This window comes from Cricetulus griseus, chromosome 2 (assembly GCF_003668045.3).
Source record: "Cricetulus griseus strain 17A/GY chromosome 2, alternate assembly CriGri-PICRH-1.0, whole genome shotgun sequence".
NCBI classification, from domain to species: domain Eukaryota; kingdom Metazoa; phylum Chordata; class Mammalia; order Rodentia; family Cricetidae; genus Cricetulus; species Cricetulus griseus.
In genome coordinates, this window is record NC_048595.1 from 269,572,047 (window position 1) to 269,598,257 (window position 26,211).

Consider the following 26,211-nt stretch of genomic DNA (forward strand, 5'->3'; position numbering starts at 1 on the left):
GTTGTGAGCCATCATGTGGTTGCTGGGAATTGAACTCGGACCTCTGGAAGAGCAGTCAGTGCTCTTAACCTCTAAGCCATCTCTCCAGCCCCTCATGCTCCCTGTTTTTAAGCCCTCTGTTGTTCCTTCTTGAGAAAGATCTAGTTAAATGTGTGGCGTTAAAGATGAGGATATGAACCTTTAATGGAAATTTCCAAATGGCAACACTGTCTCTGTTGTAGAGTTTAGAGGGACAATCAATGAGAACTCACATGCTTTACCATGTGACACTATATTCAGGTATAAAAATAAAAGTATTTTCTTTTTCCTCCCCTTTGTGTGTTCCCGTTTTATTTATGTGTATATATAGGTGTAAGTACATGTTTACACACGTATGAAGGTGGAGTCCATGAGTCAATGTTAAGTATCCTCATCAACTGATATCTATCTTATTTTAAAAAATGTTTTTTTTTTTTTTTTTTTTGTGTGTGTGTGTGTGTGTGTGTGTGTGTGTGTGTGTGTGTGTGTGTGTGTCTCCTTGTAGAGGCCAGAAGAGCATACTGGAACCCTGAAAGCTGGAGCTACAGTCAAGTATAAGCCACTTGCCATGGATGCTGGGAACTGAACTCATCAGCGCAAGTGTGCTTAAGTGATGAGTATCTCTCTCCCCTCACATGGTTTTTTGAGACATATCTCCTGTCTGAACTTGGAGGGCACTCATTAAGCCAGCCAGACTCAGCAAGCTCCAAGGATCTGCCTTTCTCTGATGCTCCAGGGCTGGGATTACAGGTGAGTGCTGCTAGTCTGGATTTTTTTTTTTAAATAATTTATTTTTATTTCATGTGCATTTGTGTTTTTCCTGCAAGTATGTCTGTGTGAAGGTGTCAGATCCCCTGGAAATGGAGTTACAGACAGGTGTGAACTGCTGTGTGGGTGCTGGGAATTGGACCTGGGTCCTCTGGAAGAGCAGGCAGTGCTCCTAACCATCGAGCCATCTCTCCATCTCCATGGAATTTTTAAAATTAAATTTTTTTTTTTTTGAGACAGGGTTTCTCTGTGGCTTTGGAGGCTGTCTTGGAACTAGCTCTTGTAGACCAGGCTGGTCTCGAACTCACAGTGATCCGCCTGCCTCTGCCTCCTGAGTGCTGGGATTAAAGGCGTGCACAACCACTGCCCAGCTAAAATTAATTTTAATTCATTCATTCATTCATTTTTATTTTTTCCAAGACAGGGTCTCCCTATGTAGCTCCGGCTGTCCTAGAATGCATTAAGTAGACTAGGATGGCCTTGAATTTACAGAGATCCCCCAGCCTCTGCCTTCCAAATGCTGGGATTAGAGGTGTGCACCACTACTGCCTACCTGTGCCTAGATTTTTAAAGTAGGTTCCAAATGAGCTAACTCAGGTCTTCATGCTGGTGTGGTATTTTACTCACAGAGCCATCCCGATCCTCAAATCACAAATATTTCTTAAAAGGTAGGCCACAGAAATAACCATAGCAGCTGCCACTGTGTTTGGAGTGTCTGAGAAAGCACATTTGGGGGAAGTGGCTATTTACTAAGTAACTTGACAGTGTTTCAGTACATTTAATAACCAGAGCTGTTCAGATGTGTTCCAGCCAACCATCAGCCCTGATTGTAGAGCTTCAGTTTCATATCAGCTTAAAGGCTACTGCTACAGGCCAGAGAAAGCTAAAACAATTTAATAATATTGCATAGGCTCTATTGACATTAGTTGATAATAGCTTCTAGTTGAATTTAAGAACTCTTTTAGCGAGACAATAAGGCATAACTAATGTGCAGAAAAAGCTGCCAGAAAAGTAGTCTTACTGAAGATTTTGCTTAACCAAAACAAGCAAACAAAGCCTTTTATATCATGAGAGCCTCTTCCAGGTTGGTCTGATCTGTCACACCAGGAACTTGCTGCAGCTCCTTTGATAGGGGCAGGAGAGCAGGGCTGACTTCAGAGCTCCCCATCTGATACTATCACTTTAGCTTAGCTTTCAACTCTGTAGCCCTGTGTCTTGATTCAAGGAGCAGTTTCCTGGGTCCAGCTGCAGACTAGTTATTGAGATCTATTGGTCTTGGCATCCTACCTCTACTTCTCATTTAGCCAGAGGATGAATATCTTGTTGTGGCTGTGATCTCAACCAATTGGCAGAAGGTAGAAGCAAGTTCCAGGCCCGCCTGGTCTACATACTGAATTCCAGGCCAGTCAGTGTTACGTAAGTGAGACCCCCCATCTCAAAACAGAACAAGAACAAAGAAAGTACACGTGGAGGCCATGAAGGTGAGAACTGTAGGACGATAGAGCTTGGGGAGGGGCTTCTAATCTCACCTCCAGTCCCTCTTGATAATCATTACCAAAAGGGACATTAAAAGTTAGATTCTTAAGCTCTGAGGTACTCAAATCAACAGATGGGCTACCCAATGGATCTTAGTTCCCAAACCACATTACTTTAAGTAAATGCAATCAGATACATCATGCAAAGTTTTTACACATAAGTTTATTTCTAACTGACACAGAATTCAGCACTTTGAATCCCCAGAGATGGGACTGGGCATCATCCTGTTTATAGTCTGTCTCTTTACTCTCATCTTTGCCTGGGACTGCAGGAGGCAGGAGAGCAAGGTGTAACTTAAGAGTATTATAAATCTCTAACTATGGTTTGTCTCAGACCCAGGCTCACAAAAATATGACATTAAAGTGCTGGGTAAGTGACCACTTTAAAAGGAAAGAGATGTGACCAGACAATTGTAGGAACAACATCCACGCTGTATCTATGTTTTATGTTCTAATAAGGGAATGAGCTTGAAACACAAGTCTACCCTCCCCAGAATATACTCCATCTCATCTGCATATTGATGAAGGAAATTTAATCAACAATAAATTAACATAAATAGCCCCTAAAACTTGATTACATGATAATATAAGTGCTTTAGGCAAATTTAGCTTTAAAAAAAGGAACAGTTTGGGTAAGCAACAAGGATAAGAGATTGTTCAGACGTTTACTACTTTATAAATAATACCAACATTCATATAATATTATATATTACAATGGCACTATACCAATAACAAAATACAAAATATATGAACTGACATACACACAGGACATGCACACATTACATTCTTATTAAAGATTAAGACATGACACTTTCCAGTTTTTTAAAATCACCATATTTTGTTACTTTTAAAAAGTATGTGTTTTTTTTCATTACACAATATCTTTGGTTTTTATTTAAAATCATCTTAGTTACTAAAACAAGGAGCTTCTCTTAAAAGCTTGAATGTTTCTCCTATGATGTAAAATAAAACTTTCCTTTTATGAATAACTAAACACTCATGTACTGTAAATCCATAGGATGTATAAACTCAAAACCCAGTTAAGACTCTGGCTGGAAGACCATGATCATTAACCTGTTCAGGAGGTAGTCATGGTGATGACAGCCTTAAAATTAGGTCAATCCCTTGAGACTGAAATGAATGGACAGCAAACAACCAATCACAATGTATGAAATGCTGTAAGAAATGGTCCTCCACATGAGAAACAAACTGGTAATATGAAACTGCCATCATGAATCATTTAAAGTTTTCTTTCGAAAGCCGGAACCTAGAACTCCCAACATATGGATGATTGAAAGAAAGGAACTGTTCAGAACAAGGTTATCTCCTTTCTGGTGGATAGGTGGGTGAGTTCATTTGCTAAACGGTTGAGGGAAGCACCGCTTTGCACTGCTAAAAGCACCATTCAGCCACCGTCTAACACGAGAAACGCTCTCGTCCCAAGGCAAGTGATGCTCGGCCGCTTATTGCCTTTTTACTCTCAAATTTTTTTCTTCCTATTTAAGAAACGTAGGGAGAGCAACTTCAGATGCTATTTCCATCTGTATACATCCAGAAAAGAAAACATCAAGTAAGTAACAGAACAGGTTTGGTTTTCCTTTTGACTGTACCTCTATCTGGAGAATTTAGCAAGGTTGCAGATGAGGACGAGAGCCGCTTGCTAATGACAGGATCAACATGTTTCGAAAGATTCATGGTGGAAACTGACCTCCTGTCTGGATCTAAAACAAATGGAGATAATGCTAATTGACAGCAGGCATGCAGGATTGAAATTGTTCAGTGGTGAAAGGAGAAGCAGGACTGAAGGCGTTCAGCATGATTTCTAGATCTTCCATAACAGCACAGTTTTCTAAGTGGGCCAATGAAAGTCACTTAAAGGCAAGAAATAACACTCATTTTTTCCCCTTAAGAAATAATATAAATGTTTAGTTCAGCAGTTTACATGCAAACATGTTATTATAACATGAGCAGATGAAGACAATCTCAAGGGCGAGGGAAAGGCTACTGAGCTGGTACAGGCCAACTGTAAAGCAAAAAGGCCCAGGACAGTGGGTGTGGTGGGGTAAAATGCACACCAGGGTCTGCTGCTGGTTTCTGCCTATATCCCAGCTACTAGGAAGCTAGTCCAGAACTGTACATTTGAGGCCAGCTTGGGAATCTTTGCAAGCTCCCACTCCCTGCCTTGATTTTTTTTTTTTTTTTTTTTTTTCAGATAGGGTCTCAACGTAGCCTGGCCTGGCCTGGCCTGAGACTTACTACACCTTTGACCCCCTATCCAAGGAATTGCAGGTGCACACCATTTAGTACAAGTCTGTCCATCTGTTTCCTATTCTCCCTCCTTCCTGCTTCCTGTTTCTTTATCTCTCCTGCGGGTTGAACTCTACAACTGAACTGCAGCTCCAGACAGAAAATCAACAAACAAAAAGGGTGCAGTGGTAGAGTTTGCCAACTGTGCCATGGCTCTGGGTTTGATAGTACTGGGGGTCTGTGTGGCTCTAGACATCACAGGTGGAATCAGTACATAAACTTGCCCAGCAGCAGTATAAATCAGAACTCTAAGTCAATGAGTATTATTGTTAAAATTACTCTAGAGCCAAATAATTTAAGAATGGCTTTGGGGTTCAAATCAGAAGGGAAACCATCATTATAAAGGCAAAAAAAAAAAAAAAGTTCTGTTAATTTGCTGTCATCACAGCACAAACAGATCACAATCTTACTCATTTGTAAGTGCATGATGCCTGAATGGACTTGAGATAAAACTCTACCTGTCTCAGTGCGTATCTGTCAGCATTGTGTGCACACTCTGATCTACAATGGCTAATGAAAGCACAATAGAAATGTTCTCTGTAGCACCACCATTTTGCTGTTCCCATGGTCTGAATAATCTGGGCAGTAAACATTTTTGGTGAATTTTACCCTATAGCATAGCCATTTTGATGATTATAATCTACTGGCAATAACTTATTAATGAGATGTGAATTTTCAACTGGGATTAACTTTTATAGCTGGAATCTGTGATTTAAAAAAAAAAAATGACCTAACGTGATTACTGGGACTCATTTTCATTTCTCTGATGGGGTCTGGGCAATGAGAAAACATAGGAAATACTAATGATGGATGATGGATTTGGTGTGTGCTTAAGGACAGATGAAAGCCATATTCATGTGATTTGATAGCAGCATTTCCTGATGTTGCTTCTACACTAAGCTTTAGCTGGGGAGAGCGGTGTCTATATTAAGCCTATCCTCTGGTATTTCTTCATAGGTTACTAAAAACATTTAGTTCTATTTCCTAGTAAGTAGAAAAAAATGAGCTAGACAGTCTCTTATCTACTAACATATTGTGAATGGCCAAGTCTTCAGCTCTGCTACAGATAGTTGAAACCATGGGGGCATGCATAGTGTGTCATCTGAGACAATTTTATTGGTGATTTTATAGATAAAATTGTTTCCAGGGTAGTATTAGCTGATGTACCAGTAGCCAGACAAGATTATAAATTTCATGGGGACCATTTCTAGGCTTGAGGGCTTGGCATGATTAGCAAGGCTTAGGACCAGGCTTGGTGCCGGCATGAAGTGAAGGTGCTAGAGATGAGCAGCACTGGATGTCTCTCCCAATGCCAGTGGGTCATCCTAGTTTCTGAGACCTTCAACAAATTCTAGTCATTTCTCACACGGGTCCCCCCCCTCATACCAGTAGTTGCTCCAAGCTGGATTTTACTTTACAGCTCATAAGTGTGTCACTGACTTTACTGCTCCAGATGCCCAAATAGAGAGCAAGAATTAAGGCTATGTAGGTTTATTGTTTCTCAAAGATGCCTGACACTGTATAACAGAGCATTTCTGTCATATAGACAGGAAGCATGAAGCTCGGTACAAGAAAAACATGGTCATAAAAACATTTACCATGAGCATTTTTCTTTGTGGCACATCCATGAAAACTATTTCTAGATGAAACATCACATGTAAACTTGTCATTTATGATGACAGATTTGGGTGTGCTCCATCACAGGTGGTAAAGAGACACAGGGCGGGGGGAATGTGCTTCTAGGCTTGGTTCAGTGTCATAGGGAAATAAACTGTGGTTATACTTGTTGAACTTAAAATAAAAATTTAAGGGTTACAAAAAACAGTAATAAAAAAAACACAGCAAACATGAAAACAATTCAATTACTCACATAAAAGTAAAAGCTGTCTATGAGTATACTGTATTGATAGATATGGGAGCCATTAAAATGGATGCACTTTGATTATAGGTGATTCTTGGCTAAAAAACAATGTAAATAGACTTTATTAAAAATGACTTAAAGAGAAAGCAAACATGCCATGTGTAATTATTTCAATACCTTTAAGTCACCTGAGTCATGACATCATACTTAAGAAACACTGTGCCCATCTCAGATCTAGGTCTATGCTATAGACAGCAGGCATGCATGATGACCAGGGTGGTGACGGGTCAGCTATCCATGAACTGGTCCTACGTCTCAGGGGCTACCTACAAAGCAGGCAGTTAGCAATACAGGGATATCTGTACCAGATTTTCTAGACCCCCCTTCCCCCCCCAAAAAAAAACTGTGACGTGGTGGTCCACCCCTGCTAAATGGAGAAGGTGAATAATGACTTAACAGAACCACCTGGGGACAGAATGTAAGACATGATTAAAAAAAAAAAAAGGGTATCAGACTCACACAAATGAAAAAGAATTGACATACTATGTAAGAGTTAAGGTGTATTGAATTTACAGTACAAAAATAAATCTTTTGCTAAATTCCTATTTCAATATAATTTTATGACCACTTAAGTAGAGAAGCAGCTTGGACATTTACTACTATATCTTGTCTAAGATACCTGCACACGCTCCTGCAGAACATCAGTGCTGCACATGCTAGTGTCGGGTGCACACGCTCAAAGTTCTGACCCTGATCCAGCTACACTGCTGAGATTCTTCCCAGGAGAAAGGGGCATGGGTTAACTTATCCCCAAAACATGAAAACTTTATGCAAACAAATCACTAACACAGTTCAGACTGGTGAATTTTAGAATATGGCATAGGTTTCATCTCTAGGGGACTCTGCAGCCCACACAAAAGGGAGCTCATACAGAGGCAAACAGAGGTCCTTGGGTTTTACCTCCATCATCCTGTTACCCTCAAACAGTGGTAGCATTTAATTATAGTTTAATGATTTCAGCAGGATTTTTGTTTTGCAATCAAAGATTTGGGGAGGAGGGGAAGCAAATGCACCTTTACTATTCAGGAAAACTAAACCAAACCAAACCAAACCAAACACAAAGAGGAGACTTGAAAGTGGTGTCTGTATTTACCTGCACTGTGGATGTTGTGGCTCCCATGGAGAGGGCCTCCCCATGACCACCGGTTATATTTCTGCTTTGGCTTCTGGCTCCTTTCCATCGTCCGTCGTACAACAGCTTCATGGCGCTCCTTATGTGGGATGGAAGAACCAGTGGTTAGGCTTAGCTAAGTTGAAGGTTCCAGAACTTAAGGCAGAGTGGAGTAGACTACCTAAATTCTTGCCTAAATATTGCTGTTAGCATCTATTTTCTAACTTGTGTACTTTATCTTAAGATGGGAACAGTGACATTCTTGGATTATTTCTACTACCATTAGTTCCTAGTTTAAAGCCCTTGCGTATAACAGATACTCAAATAAATACTTCCCTACTGGGTGTGACACTTCACTTCACTTAGACTGACACTCAACACGTGTTTTTATTTACGTGTATACATTTTATGTAGTGTCTTGCTAGCCTCAAACTTGTGATCTTCCTGACTGCTATGACTATAGGTGTGTACCATCATTTCCCCATTTAATTGGTAGTTTTGTTGTTGTTTTTGTGTGTGTGTGTGTGTGTGTGTGTGTGTGTGTGTGTGTGTGTGACTGAGATTTAAGGTGTCAGGATCTTATGCATGCTATCATTATTATTTCATTATTTTAAGGTGTGTGACTTTTGTTTACACTGCATTTGTTTAACTCTGTGAGGCTGTGTTACTATGCCTGTCTAAAATACCTGGTGGTCCTAATAAGGAGCTCAATGGTCTACTGCCAGGCAGGAGCAAGGACAGGCGGGGCTGGCAGGCAGAGAGTATAAATAGAAGGAGAAAAAGGAGAAAGAGGATCGAGACAACAAGGAGAGGAGGACCTCAGGGGTCAGCCACCCACAAAGAAGGAAAGTAAGATATACAAAAGAAAGAAAGATAAAAGCCCAGAGGGAAAAGGTAGATGGGTTAATTTAAAGATTAATAATTAAAAAAAAAAGCTAGCTAGAAGCAGTCAAGCTAAAGCCAGACACTCCTAACTAAAAATAAACCTCCATGTGTGATTTATTTGGGTTCTGGGCAACCAAAAAGAGCTAAAGAGTAAAAACCACCAACAAAATGTGTGTGCGTGTGTGAGAGATACAGAGATGCAAGGTGTCAGGACTTTATGCATGCTAGCAAGTGCTTGGCCCATGTCTAAATCCCCAGCCTCATATGGAGCCGTATTCAAAAAATGGAATTCAGGCCGGGCATTGGTGGCACCAGCCTTTAATCCCAGCACTCAGGAGGCAGAGGCAGAGGCAGAGGCAGGCGGATCTCTCAGTTCGAGGCCAGCCTGGTCTCCAGAGCAAGTTCCAGGATAGGCTCCAAAGCTACACAGAGAAACCCTGTCTCGAAAAACCAAAAAAAAAAAAAAAAAAGAATTCAGAAAGTGAGGGTACAACAATAATTTTTCTTCTCCCCATACCCACACACAGAGTGCATATTGAGGAAAAGTTAGAGAGAACTCTCAAGAATGAGAGGGCTCCAAGAAAGGAAAACCTTTTTATCTGTGATGCATGAATGGTACATAGCCAGGCTAGCCTTGAACTTGTGGTAACCCTACTGCCTCTGTTTTCTGAGTATTGAGATCACAAGCATGTTCCACCTCACCTGGCAAGGACACTCACTGCTTCCTATGCTGTATTACCTGTGTAACCTAATAGCCCGTCTGGGGAAACATATAACATTTATTTAAGGGTTGAGTGAATGTTAAATGAGGTACATCTGTGGAAATATTTACCTACGTGGAAATGTTTACAATAGCAAGACCCTATGGAAGATCACTTGGGGATTTTAGCACATCAGTACGACGAACAAAGCATGAATGAGATTATGTTTTCATGAGAAACACGAGTACTCAAAGTTCCAGCAGCAACACTGATAACCAGGTATCCAGTCCTCCCCCACCCCCGCCCCTGCCCTGTGCTTCCCAGCACCGGCAGCTATCTGGACCACTGACTACATGGCAACCGAACATCTAGCACTACGGAAGCAGGGGAACGGTCCTCTACAGAGGGGCGTGGTCGTACCTTGTCCTCCTCCAGCCTCTGCCTTCGCTTCTCCTCCACTGCAGCCCTCCTCCGCTCTTCCTTCAGACGCTGGTCCTCCAGCTTCTTCTTCCGTGCTTCCAAGTGCCTTTCATAGTGCTGCCGGGCTCGCTCTTCTCTTTCTAGCCAGATGATTTCTCGTGCAGCTTTGGGTGAAAACAGGGAGATCCAACACAGGCAAGCTTGAGGACTTGAGTAGTTAGTGCTGGGTAAGTGGTCCACACTGAATGGGCTATCAGTTTGTGCAGCTCCAGCTTGGCCTTTGCTCTCCTCGCTATGTCAAAGAGGCTGCCCTGAATTCTGCTCTTTGGGAACATGTATAGCTCTCAGGTTTCTCTGTGTAAACAGCCCTGGCTGTCCTGGAACTCACTCTGTAGACCAGGCTGGCCTCAAACTTAAAGAGATCCTCCTGCCTCTGCCTCCTGAGTGCTGGGACTAAAGGCATGCATCACACACCAGGCCATATATATAATTGTAGATTTACAAGATGAAATGACTGTCTTCCTCTTACCCTGGAATCCATTATATCCCATTTCTATCTCCATGAGTGACATATACCATTCATATTGTTTCAGAGTGTAACTATTCTGCACTTAACTTTTTCCACTTAAAAGTCTCAGAAAGCTTCTCATATTAAAATAGGAAAACCTGGGGGGCTGGAGAGATGGCTCAGAAGTTAAGAGCACTGACTGCTCTTCCAGAGGTCCTGAGTTCAATTCCCAGCAACCACATGGTGGCTCACAACCATCCGTTTTGAGATCTGGTGCCCTCTTCTGGTGTGCAGATAAACATAGATACATAAGAAATAAATAAAATCTTTTAAAAAATAGGAAAACCTGAATCTAACTGCATTTTTAATGGCTCTGCACCATTTTATCATCTATGTATTGTTCAAATAAACAATTATCGCTTGCTTGATAGGTTATCTGAAACATTTTTATGATTTTACTAATTCAGACTTTGAGTTACACCATTGTGCTAGCATAGATCTCTGTAGATGTGTGGGTATATCCATGCAGAAGCAGAATTGCTGAGTCAAAGGGAATACTACAAAAATCTGAAGGACACGAGGCTGGGAAAGTAGTCCAGTGGGAATATGTTTGCACAGCATCTGTGAGGCTCCAGATTTGATCCCAGCATTGCAATGCAGCAATGAAATGAAGTAAACATTTGTGACTAATTTCTTCTTTGGATGCATGCTCCTCCGATTCTTAAGATCTTGCTTGCTTTCCTTGCCCTGTTCTCAACCCAACCTCCCTACTCCAGTTAGCCTGCATTCCCTGCCCTGCTTTCCAGCAAGGTTTCCCTCTTTCTGTTCCTGTTCAATTTCCGGCTAATCCACTCTTGAAGGCAGTGGCTTCACACCTGTCGTGCATGTAATAACCACCTTTGGAAGTGTAGGAGGTAAAGGGTAAACACATCTAGTTAGAATTAAATCTCTGGGCTCCAACCCTCATATTCAGGGTTACTAATAACAACATGATGTTTAGTTTTTACTTTTTGCTGGTGCTGGGGACAAGTAATTTATATATATGCATATATATATATATATACATATATATATATATATATATATACACACACTATACATATTATGTATATATATTTTTTGGGGGTTTCGAGACAGGGTTTCTCTGTTGCTTTGGAGGCTGTCCTAGAACTAGCACCTGTAGATCAGGCTGGTCTTGAACTCACAGAGATCCACCTGTCTCTGCCTCCTAAGCTCTGGGATCAAAGGTGTGCACCACTACTGCCCGGCTTAATTTATATTTTTAATAAACCTTGCAGGTAGATTTGAGACAAGTTTTCCACTGATGGCATGTGAAGGGACCCTGCAACATTTGATCTTCTGAAGGAACTTCTTGACATCTACCACAAACTTTAGCATTTCCTAGTCTCCAATTTCTATGTAGCAAAAGTTATCTCCTCCACCACCTGCCCCAGCACATAAGTTTCACTACTTGAACACATCCAAACATGTTAATTATTTCTTCCTGGCTTACTGTGAATTATTGATTGGATAACCCAATCTTCGGTAAGTTTTCTGAAATGAGTTCTATCAGAGTAAGTTATGGGAACACATAGGAGCTTTCTTGTTATGAGGATTCAAATATAATTATACTTAAAGCAGTGAAAATCGTTTTCTGGACTTAAGCATTCAGGAAAATTGGCCACCAACATTTCAATTAAGAAAACAAAAGGCTTGCTCTCATGGTTGTGGCTACAAATCATGAGATTTGACATTATTAGTCAAGTGACTAATTTTACAGCAAATAATCCTTTGAAAGAAGTTTTCTTTTCTTTGAAAAGAAATGGGGGCTACTAGGGGACAAACTGTAGCCTTGCACACCCATACTAGGTAAGCACTCCCCCTCGGAGCTACACTCACCTTGAGTCAAAGCTTTCTCCACTTCTTTCTGTCTCCACAGGAAGTGGAGACTCTATTACCCTGCACTCCCCCCCCCCCCCCGGGCAATTGTTACAGAGAACAGGCAAACAATGTTAGAAAAGCAAACATTACTTTCTGGTCATCTTAGAGCCCATTGCTGAGGGCTAGGACTGTGGGTGAGTTCATGGTAACATGCAGAACACTTTGGTACAGTGCCATGCTCTTGTATGGATCCAACACATGCAAATAATGAGGCAATTATGTGTCAATCTGGGTAACTCCTATTCTATTGGCACAGAGCATTCAACTACTAAAAGAATACAGGTAGGACAGAGAACCCAGAGTGTGTGCTCACAGCCTGGGTGGACACCCCACCTATGCCCATCACAGTCTGGGACTGTCCTGGTCCTCCTGAGCAGGCCGATATCTATACAGGTAGAGAACGTATTTCACTGCTGTTTGAGGAACAGAATGGAGAACACATGAATGTCATCAACTTCTGCAACATGTTCTCTCTCTCTCTCTCTCTCTCTCTCTCTCTCTCTCTCTCTCTCTCTCTCCCGTGCTAGGGTCTGAACTCAGGGCTTTATACTCTACAACGAGGCTACAACTCCAATCTGAATTTCGAAATAAGGTGCTGAAGCAGTCCTAGTACAATGAGTACTAGAATAGCCAATAATACCACAGAGAGTCAAACTCTGATCTGGGGGCCCTGGTAAAAATATAATATAATATAATATATATATATGTATATATGTATATCTTTATTAATAGTTATTATAGTATTTATTAATATACTATTATTACTTTAATATCATGGGGAAATTAGCTGATTTTTAAGTTAGAGAAAAAGTATACAATAATCTTTAAGATACATGTATTGTGTATATGATTTATTGATTTGCTGAAATAGCATCTTACTATGCATTTCAGGCCAGCTTGGAACTCACTATATAACTCAGGCTGGCCTTTACCTCCCCAGTGCTGGATTTATAGGCATGCACCACTATACTTTGCTTTATTTTCATTTTGAATGTGGAGATTTTAACTTGAAGATTTTAATCTTAGGGCTGTGGATACCGCTCATTGGTAGAACACTTATCTAACATACACAAGACCTTTGGCTTGGTCTTTAACCTTACAGTTTACTCCAACTCTTGTTGGAATTGTCTACATTCAGGTAAATGCCCTTTCCTTCCTTCCTTTCTTTTTTTGGTTACTGCAAACACAATAAATATATGTAATAATTCTTTGAAGGAGATGTGGTGTGATTTAGTTCATGGGTTCTAAGAAAGGGGCTGTGGGAAGGGGAAAATAAAAGAATCTAGAGATGGAGAGTAAATTTATTTTACAGGACTTTTTTTTTTTTTCAATTAGCTAACCCTCAAATAATCAGATACACTGCTTAAAAGACTCAGCATATAGCTCATTTACCAGTAACATGCTTGCTGCTTATGCAAGGCACTGGAGTTGCTCTCCAGTCTACCAAGAAAAAGGAATAAATGACAAAGAGCTATAAGACTAATGAAAGTAAAAATGTAGTAAGGAAAACACAAACTCTACAAAGAAGGCCCAGAATTGAAACAAGAAGATACAAAGAAGTTAAATGATGTTCCCAAGATCATACGGTGCAAAAGAACTAAGCTGGGATTTTTAATTCAGCGGATTCCAAAGCTTGGAATCCACCTGCACATTCTCACCTACCCTAAAGCAGAACCCGCTCCTACTTGTCTTTTCCCATCAGACTCCTGGGACACTGTGTGAAGTCACACCTTAGAAACTGCTCTCAGATCCAGTGTGCTTTCCCTAACTCTCGATGTTTTTGTATGAACTCCTGCCCGCTTTGTACTGGAGTCTACTCTTTTACTTCTTCACATCTACTCTATTTGCTTTTCTCAATACACAAATCTCTCTGAGCCCTCACTGGGGCTACCTCTGTCCAGGATCTCTCCTGCCTGATAGTCTGACATTCAAGCCTCTTCCATTCAGAGCTGTACCAGAGGTGTCACACCACCCCTCTCCTGCCTGTGTTTACAGTATCTAGTCTAGGGGGATCACTTAAAACATGCCCTGGGTGCCATCCCTAGAATGGAGGTGGGCAAGTGAAGGAAGGAAGGACAGGAGGGAAGTAGGGAGGGGAAACTAAAGGACGCTCAAGCAAAGTGACTTACATTGCTTTGATGAATGTAACCCAAGGATTTCCTATTTCCCACTTACTATTAATTAATTTTATTAATTTTATTTTTTTGTAGAGGGATTTCACTCTGTAGCTTAAGCTGGTTTTGAGCTCTGGGTAATCCTTCTGTCTTAGAATCCCAAGTGCTAGGATAAAACTGTCTTTCCCTTTAACTATAATTGGAGTATGCAGTGGAGAGCTGTGTGGTGTGGCCTTGCAAGACACCCACAACAACCACAACACTGTCTCCTGTGTGAGGGGTTTCCCACTTGGTCTGTTTCCCTGTGCTTGAAGGCTAGCTGAGGTGTTTGAACAGCAATTCACACATGTGGAAACCCTAGAACCCCTTGTGTGTGGGGAGAAAGAATCAAGACAAAGAGAGTTCTCAGAAATTCTAATCTGTGTTTAGCCTCTGCTTGACCAATGGCTGTCCTTGGAACTTCCGGTTACCATTCCAACCCTAATCTCTGACACTCCTCATAGAATGGTAGCATTGTCCTCTCTTGGTTGTCTCACAGAGCCCATCCCAGGAACCACAGATACCCCTGGATCTGCTATTCCTTAGCTCAGAAAAATCAGGCCCAGAGTTCCAGGCACCTAGACATGCGACTGACCACGGTCCTTCGGTCCTTCATTATCATCATCATCACCTGGAACGAGGCTTGGCTCATGCTCTGCCCTAACCCCGAGTCATGTACAGGAATTATCTCCACAGCTGTGCTCTGAGACCGGCACCACTGTGAGACACATGGAAGTGAGGTAACCTGCTTCATATCTCACAACAAGTGGTGCAGTTGGAGTTCAGACTCCCGACTGTCTCACTCTAGAAGCACAATGAGCCATTCTGGTAAAAGGTCTGGGCTGGAACTTCTCCCAGTGACTAATGTTCCTCCTCCACACGGGGAGAGACAGGGAAGGTTCCCATTACTCAATGTCACCCTTAGACTTTATCATCTGCTCACAAGAATTCTTACTGCTTGGGTTTAGGGTCTTTTTATGGTCACACTCCAAGTAAATTTAGGAGTACAAAGATGAGTTGGTCACATTATTCATTTGATCTGAAGACATCACTCAGACTTTGTTTACCTAATCCACCCACAGACAAGCATTTAGTCTTCCAGCCCCAGCCCGACTCATGATACAGCTGCTCTGGCTCTGGTGTGTGCTAATGTCCATGTTCCTCCCACAGGAGGCGTCTGGTCTCAGAGTGGTCTCTTACCCACCTGCTTAGTCTAGGAACTTCTGTGTAGCATTTCAACATTTGCCAGAGTTAGGCAGTCAGTGCTGAGACTGATCACAGTGGATCAGCTAAGTTTACACACTTGGGTGTCTGGATTGCTGGAAAGATCGATGCCTTGATTTCAATAAACTTCCCCTCCTCCTTGTCCCCCTCCGCACTTCTTTTGGGACTAGTCTCTGAAATCTCTAGAGCTTTCCTCAGAACAAAACTGCTCTCCAAACCAGAAGGGGTTCACATACGACAACTCTAGCCAGGATTATATCATCACTGAGTGTTTGCTAATTAATACTAATTTGCTTTCAGTGTTTTTGAGATAAACATTCTGTAACAGGTTGAAATGATAATTTATTTATCTCTCAATTGTATTCACCAATACTGTTGTCCCTGAATAGATAACACGTTAAAATGAGAAAGGGGGAAAAAAAAGACAAAGTAAAAAAGCTACAGCTGAAAAGTTTAATATAGTTATCTCAGCTAATCTAATTGAAAAATTTTATATTATTGTGCTCTTTTGAAAATACATTCTGCCAGCCTGGTCTACAAAGTGAGTTGAGGACAACCAGGGCTGCTACACAGAGAAACCCTGTCTCAAAAAAACGAAAACCAACCAACCAAAACAAAACAAACAACAACAACAACAAAATTCTGATAGATCTCTTGGACAGCTTTAAACTTAGCTGTAAAAACCAACACAAGAAGCTGGGCGTTGGTGGTGCACGCCTTTAATTCCAGCACTCGGGAGGCAGAGGCAGGCGGATCTCTGTGAGTTCGAGGCCAGCCTGGTCTCCAGAGCGAGTGCCAGGATAGGCTCCAAAGCTACACCCTGTCTTGAAAAACAAAAAAACAAAACAAAACAACACCCACCCCCCCAGAAAACAACAGCAACAAAAAAATCAACACAAGAGCCAGAAGGTGGTGGAGCATGCCTTTAATCCCGGCACTCAGGTGGATCTCTGTGAGTTCGAGACCAACCTGGTCTACAAGAGCTAGTTCCAGGATAGGCTCCAAAGCTATATAGGGAAACCCTGTCTCAAAAAACAAACAAAACAAAAACCAACACAAGCTAATTAAAGAATTATAAGTTCAATAAAAGCTGTATCAATGACATAATAATAATTTCATCTTTTAAAAATTTTAAATTGCACTTATTTTCTGCATTCATATGTGTGTAAGTGTATGTGGGCACATTCACGACACAGTATACATGTGGGCTATAGTTTGATGTTAGGAGTCTTTATACACTAAGTTATCTCCATGCCTCTTCCATGATTTTATAGAACCCAGAAAAGCCCACACAGCTCCAGTTGGGAATGAAAGTACACTCACATAAAGATTTTGGTCTCAGAGGGTCAGGAGGTATATATAGTTCAGTGCTAGAATGCTTATCTATATAGCATGTGCAACAACCTAGGTCCCAAAATTATAATAGCAGCAGCAGCAGCACACCACACCACCACCACCACCACCACCACCACCACCACCACCACCCACCCACACACACACACACACACACACACACACACACACACACACACACGATTTGGTATTTGAAAAAGACAAAATAATTAGCAAATACTAACTTGCTTATCAGTATTTTTGAGATGAATATTTTATGCCAGGTTGAAATGACAATTTATCTCTCTATTGTACTCACTAATACTGCTGTCCCTGAATTGATAACACATTAAAATTAGAAAGAAAAAAAAAGGTGAAATAATAAAGCTATAGTTGGAAGGGTAAAGTCTAATATAATTACCTCAGCTAATTTACCAAATTATCAAAAGTATGTCAAAATACTTGAAAAATCAAACCTAACACTTCAAACTCACCCTATTATTTTCAAAAAGAGAAACTCCGTATCTCTTGAAATGTGGAGGACTTTTTTTCTTGGGTAAATATTCTGTGTGTGTATGTGTGTGTCTGTGTGTGTGTGTGTGTGTGTGTGTGTGTGTGTGTGTGTGCATCAGAGAGAGAGAGAGGAAGAGAGAGAAGAGAGAGAGGTATATGTGTGGTGTATGCTTGCAGGAGCATTCTCGTTTACAGGTCCTGACTAATGTAAGTGTGCATGGAGAGGCCAGAGATGGATGCTAGCTCTCTTTTACTATCATTCTCCACCTTATTTTTTGAGATGGTCTCTTCCTGAACCTGGCACTCATTGTTTATTAGACTGGTTGGCCAGCAAACTCTGAGACCTTGGCTGTCTCTTCCCCTCAGAGTTGGGGAATTATACACCCAGCACCATTCCCAGTTCTACGTGAGCATCTGAACTTGGGCCCTCATGTCTTCACAGTAAGTGTTTAGTAGCTCACACCAGTAGTAAATAAAGCGGTTCTAGCATCTCTCAAAACAGCTGAAATGCCACAAATGGCTAACCCCTAAAAACAAAACATGACCCCAATTTCTCAAGGCCAGGAATGTATTGGACAATTGATTAGGACACAGATGTTACCAAGATGAGTCAGTTTTGGATGACAATGGAGCTGTATAGAGGCTGAATTTATAGCAAAATGTGGTGGCTCTCACCTCTAATTGTGGCATTAAGAGGGCTGAGGCAGGAAGAGGGCTGGGAGTCTGAGGCCAGCCTAGGCTATGGAGAGAGACACATGCCAAAACTCTAACCCCAAACAAGTTCTGTTACAGACAACAGGGAACCACCTGCTAGAGATGTGAGAACCATCAGCATCACCGAGAGAGAGATGAACACAACAACAAATGATCAAGACAAAGACATTTCTCCCTAGGTTAAAAAAAAAAAGCTTGAAAGAGAGACACCAAGAGAAATGTAGAAATCAAGTGGGGGTTTTAAGGAATGGTTTGAATTGATTTAGATGGAGTGGAGTGATTGAGGAGACCACTTATAAAGCTTTTAAGACAGGGGAAAAGCTTTCAGAGGGCATATGCCATATGTCCAACCAACTGACCAAGCAGTCTCACAGAGGAAGAAATTATGCTAGGTTTTAGATGAAAACCAGAAGGATAATATAGGAAGAACAGACCAAGTGACACAGTTTGACCATAAAAGCATTAAAGCATGACTCAGAGATTTAACATAGAAAATATTAATAGTCCCCACCTATTAACCCACCAGTACAAGCACACCACATCTCCAGATGAAACCACCGGATCCTTCGTCCCTCCCTCCTCCTGACTTTGCCTTTTAAAAGATCTGGACTGAAAAACAAATAAATCAACAACAACAACAACAACAACAAAAAACTTTAAAGATTTCAATGTTAATTTCAACCTACATCCAACAGAAAATAATCACAATCACTGGCCATTCATTTTTTTAGTTTCCTTCTAAAAATTGAAATATTTTCAGATATGTAGCACTACAAAGTTTGAAAGCACAGTAGCAGTTGTCATAGCCAACCTTTATGTTGTTTTTTCATATGGTGCGCATTTCTAAGGTTTTCTGTTCATTCAAAGCCTTTCATTTTGAATACTCCCGTGCTGGCCAGCTTGTCTGACTAACCTCACTGCTGGGGAGCAGTGTGCCCAGGAGGAGGGTGGCCTATAGGCCACAACAAGCTTGCTTCCAGGAACTGCCCGCCTGCAGGAAATCCAGCAGAAGCAGGGGACAGTAGGTCTGGGAGGAAACACTGGGCTCAGAAAAACGGCAGTTTAATTACTTCCCAGTGAGTTAGTGAAAATGTGTTTAAAAACATCTCAGCCACAGCAGGAATGGCGCAGGGGGCCATAATCCCAGCACTAAGGAGGCAGACGATCCCAAGTTTGAGGCCAATGTTACCAGGCCGATAGTTCCACACACATAGGTTCTTGATCAGGAACAGGAAAGGCATGGGCTAGAGAGGCTGGGTCCTCCAGTGGATGAACTAGCTCTTCTAGACTACACAACGTCAGCAAAGCACAGGCCACTTTCTGTAAAGACCTCAGGCCCCAGGCTGCCTTAGTTTTGAAACATCTCCACACTCTAGACACGCTAAGCATTTTCTTTTCAAAGAATGTAAGGACCCTTGTTTGGCAACTTGGCATGCCCCTCCCCGATGAACTGTACTGATGGACTCAGGGGGGAGGGCACATACTGTCTTTAGTTGTGTATCCACAGATGAGCTCACCATGCTCTATGCTTTATACATAGTAGCAAACCCTTGGGCACACAACTCATCACACACACGCATGCATGCACGCACGCACAAAGACAACATGAACGTGGGAAAAGAACTTGGGGCAGCAACAGTAGTATGAGGAAAATAGGGGTTGAAGAGGTTAGTAATCGAAATGCTATCTATATAAAATTGTCAAAAATAAAGGTAAAGTTAGAAAAAATGGTTGTTGGATAGGAACTATAAGATCACTCAATATAAAGGTTCAATTCTGGGGGCTGGAGAGATGAGTCAGTGGTTAAGAACGTTGGCTGTTCTTCCAGAGGACTTGGGTTCACTTCCCATAATAGTCTGTAACTCCAGTTCCAGGGGATCTGATAACCTCACACAGACACACATGCAAACCAAACACTGTAAAAAGGAATTCTTAAATGCATATAAAATAAGAATGGATTTTAAAAGGTAAAAGAAAATTCAGTTCTGAAAATCAACTAACAAAAGACATTAAATAAAGGAAGGGCTGGCACAGGCCTCCATATCCAGTGAAACCTTCTAGAACACGGGACTGTGCCTCCTGAGTGCCACTTCCTGGTGAGCCAGCCTTGTGACTCAGCTTGCCAGGTGGCTGCAGGCAAACACTAGAGCTGCTGACCTTTCACAAGGGCCTCTGGTGACAAGAGGAAAAGCAGGGACCTTGGCATCAGGTCTCTGCCTTTCCTGTCTGTAAAGTCAGCAGCACGATTACTTCAACGTGGACACCAGGAAGTATCAAGTCTCATACCTTTGGACCTAAAAAAAAAAGGAGACTGTCCTTGCACTGTTTTTCTGTTTTGGTTTTGTAGATTGTAGATGACTGCTATTTAGGGCTAGTTCTAAGCTTGGCTCACACACTAGACGGCTTCACCAGCCACCAGCCAAATACGCAAAAGCACACCAGACAGCAAAGATGTTACAGTCATGCCTACTCTCTCAATGTTAATTGTCCCTTGTCTGAGAGCAGAAAGATTAGTATTTCAACAAGGCCATCATTGAATGACCAGGCATGTGCAGTGTGGGGTTTGGACTACCTAGCTGCTTTTCTCGTTCCTCTCGGCGTTCTCGGGCCAGACGCTGCCGGTCATCAACCCGTAGCACAGGCGGGGGATCTGAAATGAGACAAAGTAGGAGAAGAATGAATTTTAAAAAGATACACATTGGTATACAACTTCTGTTAAAAATTTTTGATGAATGAGGGGCTGAAGCAATGTCTCAGTGATTAAGAACAATTATTTACTCTTGCAGAGGACTTGAGTTTGGTCCCCAGCATCACAAGGTGGGGTGGTAGGGTGTGTGAGTGTGTCACAACTGCAGAAACTCCAGGCCCAGGGATCTCACAAGCTCTTCTGGCCTCCATGGGCACTCGATCACGTGTACACATATCACCACCCCCAACACACATATACATATAATAATTTTTTTCCTGTTTTTTTGACTCGGGGTTTTTCTGTGTAGCCCTGGGTGACCTAGAACTCGTTCTTGTAGACCTTGAACTCAGAGATCAAGGCCTGGCTGGCTTTGAACTCAGAGATCCATGCACCACCTTGCTCAGCACCACATAATTAAATTTTAAAAAATGTTACTGAAATAATAATAGTCTTATGAAAATCAGAATGTGTCTACACTCAGTGATATGCTTTGTTATCATTAATTTTCTGAGAGCGCCCAAGTATTTTTCTTCTATTTTAAAGCATTTTGAGCCAGGAATAGAGCTCAGTGGTAATGCTTGGCTGGTATGTACGGAGTCCTTTGATTCCGACATCATCAGAAAAGAACAAATCAAGTAAAGTCATAATCTTTCTGAAGCCTTTTGATATTTTCATCAGATAATCTTTGTGCCACTAAGCTATCTGTTTTCTATTATTCTTATTTATCAAATCTAAACAACACTTGAAAAAGGAGAATTTCCACTTCAGATTTGGATATAGCTAGTGGTACAATGCCTACCTAGCATAAAGCAGGGCCTTGGGTTTGCTCTCTGGCACAATAAAAACAAATAAAACCAAAAGGGACTTCTACTTCCATAGGGCACTCACATGAATGTAAGGAGTTGAAGCTCTATTAGAGTAACAGATCTATTAGAGGGGACACAGTACCCTCTCTAGTCCCAGACACAGAGAAACCGCCAATAAATACTAGCTCTTGGTGGGTACATGGGCAGGCAGATGTGGCTGAGTAAATGGGAGATCTCAGCTTGCTCACTAAAATGCAGCTGACACTGTTCAAGCAACAATATCTATTCACTGCTGTCTTCCGCCTAAATGACAAGCCAGATTTATCTACTTCGATAAAGATGCTTTCCACATGTCAAAAAGACAAAACGAAGTAGAATGGATATTATTTTGTGAGCCTGGACCCAGGCATTTCTGTCTTTATTCTCACCGATCCACGGAAGTTGAATAATGTATGAAGCAGGTTTCCAAGAACCTTGTGGACTCTCATCAGCATTGTGCTGCATGCTCAACTTGCCCAGAAGCCACACAGTGGTTTGGGATGCTGGGAAGAAGGTGGTGCTGCCTGTTCAGATGTTTGCATTGTGTGTACAGACAGGGGAACAGATCATGACTCACAAAAAATTACATAAAATTACTCTGAAGTAGGTTATGATCATTGCACGGAACAGAATGAAGGTTTACAACTGTGTCAGTGTCTCTGTAAAGACGTGAGTGGGTTTACATAAAAGTCACAAAAGAGATATATAATAATGCTGGGCAAACAGGCTCAAAAACTATTATAACTTGGCTTCAACACAGCGCCTTTTAGAGCAGTGGTTCTCAACCTGTGGGTCACGACCCCTTTGGGGTTCGAATGACCCTTTCACAGGGATTGCCTAACACCACTGGAAAACACTAAGATTCTTTTTTTTTTTTTGGTTCTTTGAGACAGGGTTTCTCCGCAGCTTTGGAGGCTATCCTGGCTCCTATCCTAGCTCTTGTAGACCAGGCTGGTCTCGAACTCACAGAGATCCAACTGCCTCTGCCTCCCAAGTGCTGGGATTAAAGGCATGCGCCACCACCGCCCTGCTCAAGATTCTTAACAGTAGCAAAGTTAGCTATGAAGTAGCAAGGAATATAATTTTATGGTTGGGGTCACCACCACATGAGGAACTGTACTAAAGGACTGCAGCATTAGGAAGGTTGAGAACCACTGTTTTAGATGCTGTTTGGTGGTAAATGAATGTGTCCATGAAAGTCATCTCAGTGATTATAAAATGATTTCAAAAGGCTTACGTTTTCATTTCCATTTAAAGGAGAGAACTCTGAGACAATCGAGAGATTTTACTTTTTGTATCACAAATCTGTGTATGAGGGTTTTGGAGGCAGGGATATGACCGATCACTCCTAAATTCTACCTTTGATTTCTATTTACTGTCATGTGTCGGAGGCTTTTGGAACAACCTTCCTCTTCTCCACATAATATCTTACCTGGTTTATTTCCTGAGTGGCTGTTATTTTGTCCTGAAAGTGTAGAATTAGGGCGGCTGGGGGCAGTTTTCTTTTCTTGTACCTTATAGCCATCAGGCGCTACAGAGTGAGACAAGAAGAGACATTTCATTAGTTCCTTACAATTTATTCACAAGCATTCAGTCACTCAGTTAGCCTCTGTATTGGGCAGGAGGCTAGAGTCAAAAATACATAGTAGTAGTTATAGCTCCCACCTACAAGGCGGGCACTGCTCAGCAGAAGTGGCCAGTCCTGTATAAGTGACATGATCAAGGCACTCACCCTTGGGGAAGTACTGCCTAAAACCCAAGTCTTTTCACTGTTTTGAGACAGTCTTGGATAGTAGTAGGTACTGGGTTACCCTGGTGTTTACTATGTAGCTCAGGCTGGCCTCAAACTCTCATAAAAATCCTCCTGCCTGAGTGCTGAGATTACAGGAAACAGTTCTTAAAAAGTTTACAAGGAATATAAAATTTTCACAAATGAAACCACATAGATCACCAAAAGGGAACCAGGAGGTAATATATACTAGGATTTTGAGGAAGGCTCTGGCCCAAATTCAATTCAAAGATAAAACTGAAAAGGAAAAAAAAGAAAGAAAGAAACAGAAGATTCTTCAGATCCAGGACCGCCGTTTGACATAAATTACTTGACTGAACCTGATTTCTAAGGAGGTTTGCTGCAATTTCAGAAATCATGGCAAATCCCAAGACCTTCCCCTTTTCCTGCCTCTACAGCTGTTCCACCTTCAACATCTTCCTCAGTTCAGATAAATAGGTCCAAGCCTTAGGAGTCATTGTTAGCTTCTTTTTATTCCCTACATTTAAGTCATTAGTTCTAATTTTCCTTGGCAAACATCTCACCACTTCTGATCTCCTCCCCTCCAACTGTCCTCAATCACTTCGCTCATCTACCTGACCTTGCTCTGGCCTCTAGTCTGTCCTCACATCAGTTACCCCATGAGAATACTTCCTACCCCTCCTCTGCTCAAAACTCTCCAACACCACCTCCCATTCCACCCAGAGTAAAACCCACAGTCTCTACCATGGCCTGGAAGACATGATGTGGTTTCGTCTTGATAGGGTACCATTTCCCATTCTGCTTGGCTCCAGGAGAACCAACTGCCTCCATAGTCCATCTCAGACTCTCAGCATGTACCCCCAAAACTCTTCTTCCAGATGGGGTCAGCAGCTGGGCTCTGTGCTTCACTTTCTTTGCCTCTCTGCTCAATTGTGACATCAGAGTCCTCCTGACCTATTTAAAAGTGCCACTTATCTCTCCTCCCTAGCTTGCCCAGTTAGTCCTTATCCATGGACATCTTCCTATGATTTCCTTTTCTAAGGCGACAGAACAGGAAAAACAGGGTTCCATTTGATCAAGGGGTTTGAACCTAAATGGTGGGATGACAAATACACTTCATGGAGACTAAGTTTAAAAGAGCTTTCCAAGATGTATTTCCTGCCTGCCCCCTCTTTTCTCTCCTTGTTCTCTGAGACAAGGTCTTGATATCTAGTTTTGGCTGGCCTGTGCTCACAGCATAAGCTAGGCAGACTTCAGCTCATGGCAATCTTCTCAGTACAGGAAGGAATTATAGGCATGCACAATTATACCCTGGGGGGAGGATTACTGCATTTACAAGCAGATTGAAGAGACCCAATCTTTGCCCTCTAAGGAAGGCAAATGCTAACTTTTTGTGGCTATATTTCAATTACATATGGAATTTGCTACCTAGGTTCAAACAACCTATGTGCCCTAAAGTGACTGCTTCAAAGATAAACACTGATAAGTGGCTTTGCTTTTTACACCGGGCTCTTTTTTTAGCCTCATTTTCTGGAAAGCTTTGTAAAAATTCAGGAAGACTATCATCTGAACCACGAGTCCAAAAAAAAAAAAAAAAAAACATGTCTCTTAAAAGAGGAAAATGAGGCGGGGCCTTTAATCCCAGCACTAGGGAGGCAGAGGCAGGCAGATCTCTGTGAGTTTGAGGCCAGGCTGGTCTACAGAGCAAGTTCCAGGACAGGCTCCAAAACAATACAGAGAAACCCTGTCTCGAAAAAAAAAAAGAACTTGATTTGGTAGAAACGGCTCAGTGGTAGAGCTCTTGCCTTGAGTATGCAAAGGCATCCATCCACCTTCAGCACTAGTGGTGCAGAGGGCCCAGCAGAATGTGCAGAGAGTAAATGAAAAGTTAAATAGCAGATACCTTGATCATGGGCTTCTAACAGTACTTGCTACTCAAGGAAACTTTACTTATGCTTCCATTTTCCAATTGGAAAAGGAGCATGTTGTGTAGTGCATACCATGCTGAAGGGGGTGGTGGTGGTGGCTAAACCAGGATAAGCCTAAGTGGACCAGGACAGGCCCTGGCATTGACCCAGGAAAGTAGATGATGTCAGGACAGCTCCATAATATTGTTCCGTGTGCTCTTATTTCAAAATCACGTGGCCAGTGGTCACCATGTAGCAGGTGAAGTCCAGACAGACTATGGCTGGTCTCATAATTGGAGAGGCACCCCCTGAAATGACACACTGAGGTGTCATTGGAACCTCTGCTGTTCACTGTGATAGAGCAAGCTGTTCCCTCATGTTGTAAACTAATCTCTCAAAAAACGGCTCGTAAGTAATAATTAGGTAGATGTGCCTCAGGGACTGGGAAAGAGTGGAGGATTTTTTTTTAAGCTGTCATTGCCAGCACATAGAAAGCTATCTAACAATGTCCTCCTAAACCTTTACTTTTTTATTTTTCTCCCAAGATAGGTTTTCTCTGTGTATCCCTGGCTGTCCTGGAATTTGCTCTGTAACCAAGCTGGCCTCCAGAGATCCTCCTGCCTCTGCCACCCCAGTCCTGGGATTTAAAAGCATGCATCACCACCACCTGCTAAACCTTTATTTTATGCTACCTTCTTGAAGTTTTATTATTAGAGGTAATGGGCAGATTCCTAGAACAAAACCCAACTCTTGGCATGCACACAGCACACAGAGTTTGCATATTATCATGAAGGCTACTTGAACATTTTTGCATTATTAAGTATACTATATATACAAATAAAAGCTATTAAAGCGAGTGTTCCCCTGAGCTGGCTTGGTTGTGCACAGCTGCAATCCCAGCACTTTGGAGATCGAGGGAGAGAAAGGACAACTGCAAATTTTCAGAAGAATGATCACCTTAATCTTTAG

At 41.9% G+C, this 26,211-nt stretch overlaps 1 protein-coding gene across 1 annotated transcript in view; it reads right to left on the bottom strand.

Annotated features, from left to right (window-relative positions):
- Window positions 1-26,211, bottom strand: part of Map7 (microtubule associated protein 7) — a 105,764-nt gene that overhangs the window by 22,841 nt on the left and 56,712 nt on the right. Inside the window, exons 2-6 of the mRNA XM_035438762.1 lie at window positions 23,018-23,116; window positions 20,624-20,701; window positions 9,667-9,830; window positions 7,643-7,760; window positions 3,932-4,042 (exon numbers count right to left, since the gene is read on the bottom strand). Coding sequence (XP_035294653.1) covers window positions 3,932-4,042; window positions 7,643-7,760; window positions 9,667-9,830; window positions 20,624-20,701; window positions 23,018-23,116 — 570 coding nt within the window. The remainder of the gene's footprint in view (window positions 1-3,931; window positions 4,043-7,642; window positions 7,761-9,666; window positions 9,831-20,623; window positions 20,702-23,017; window positions 23,117-26,211) is intronic.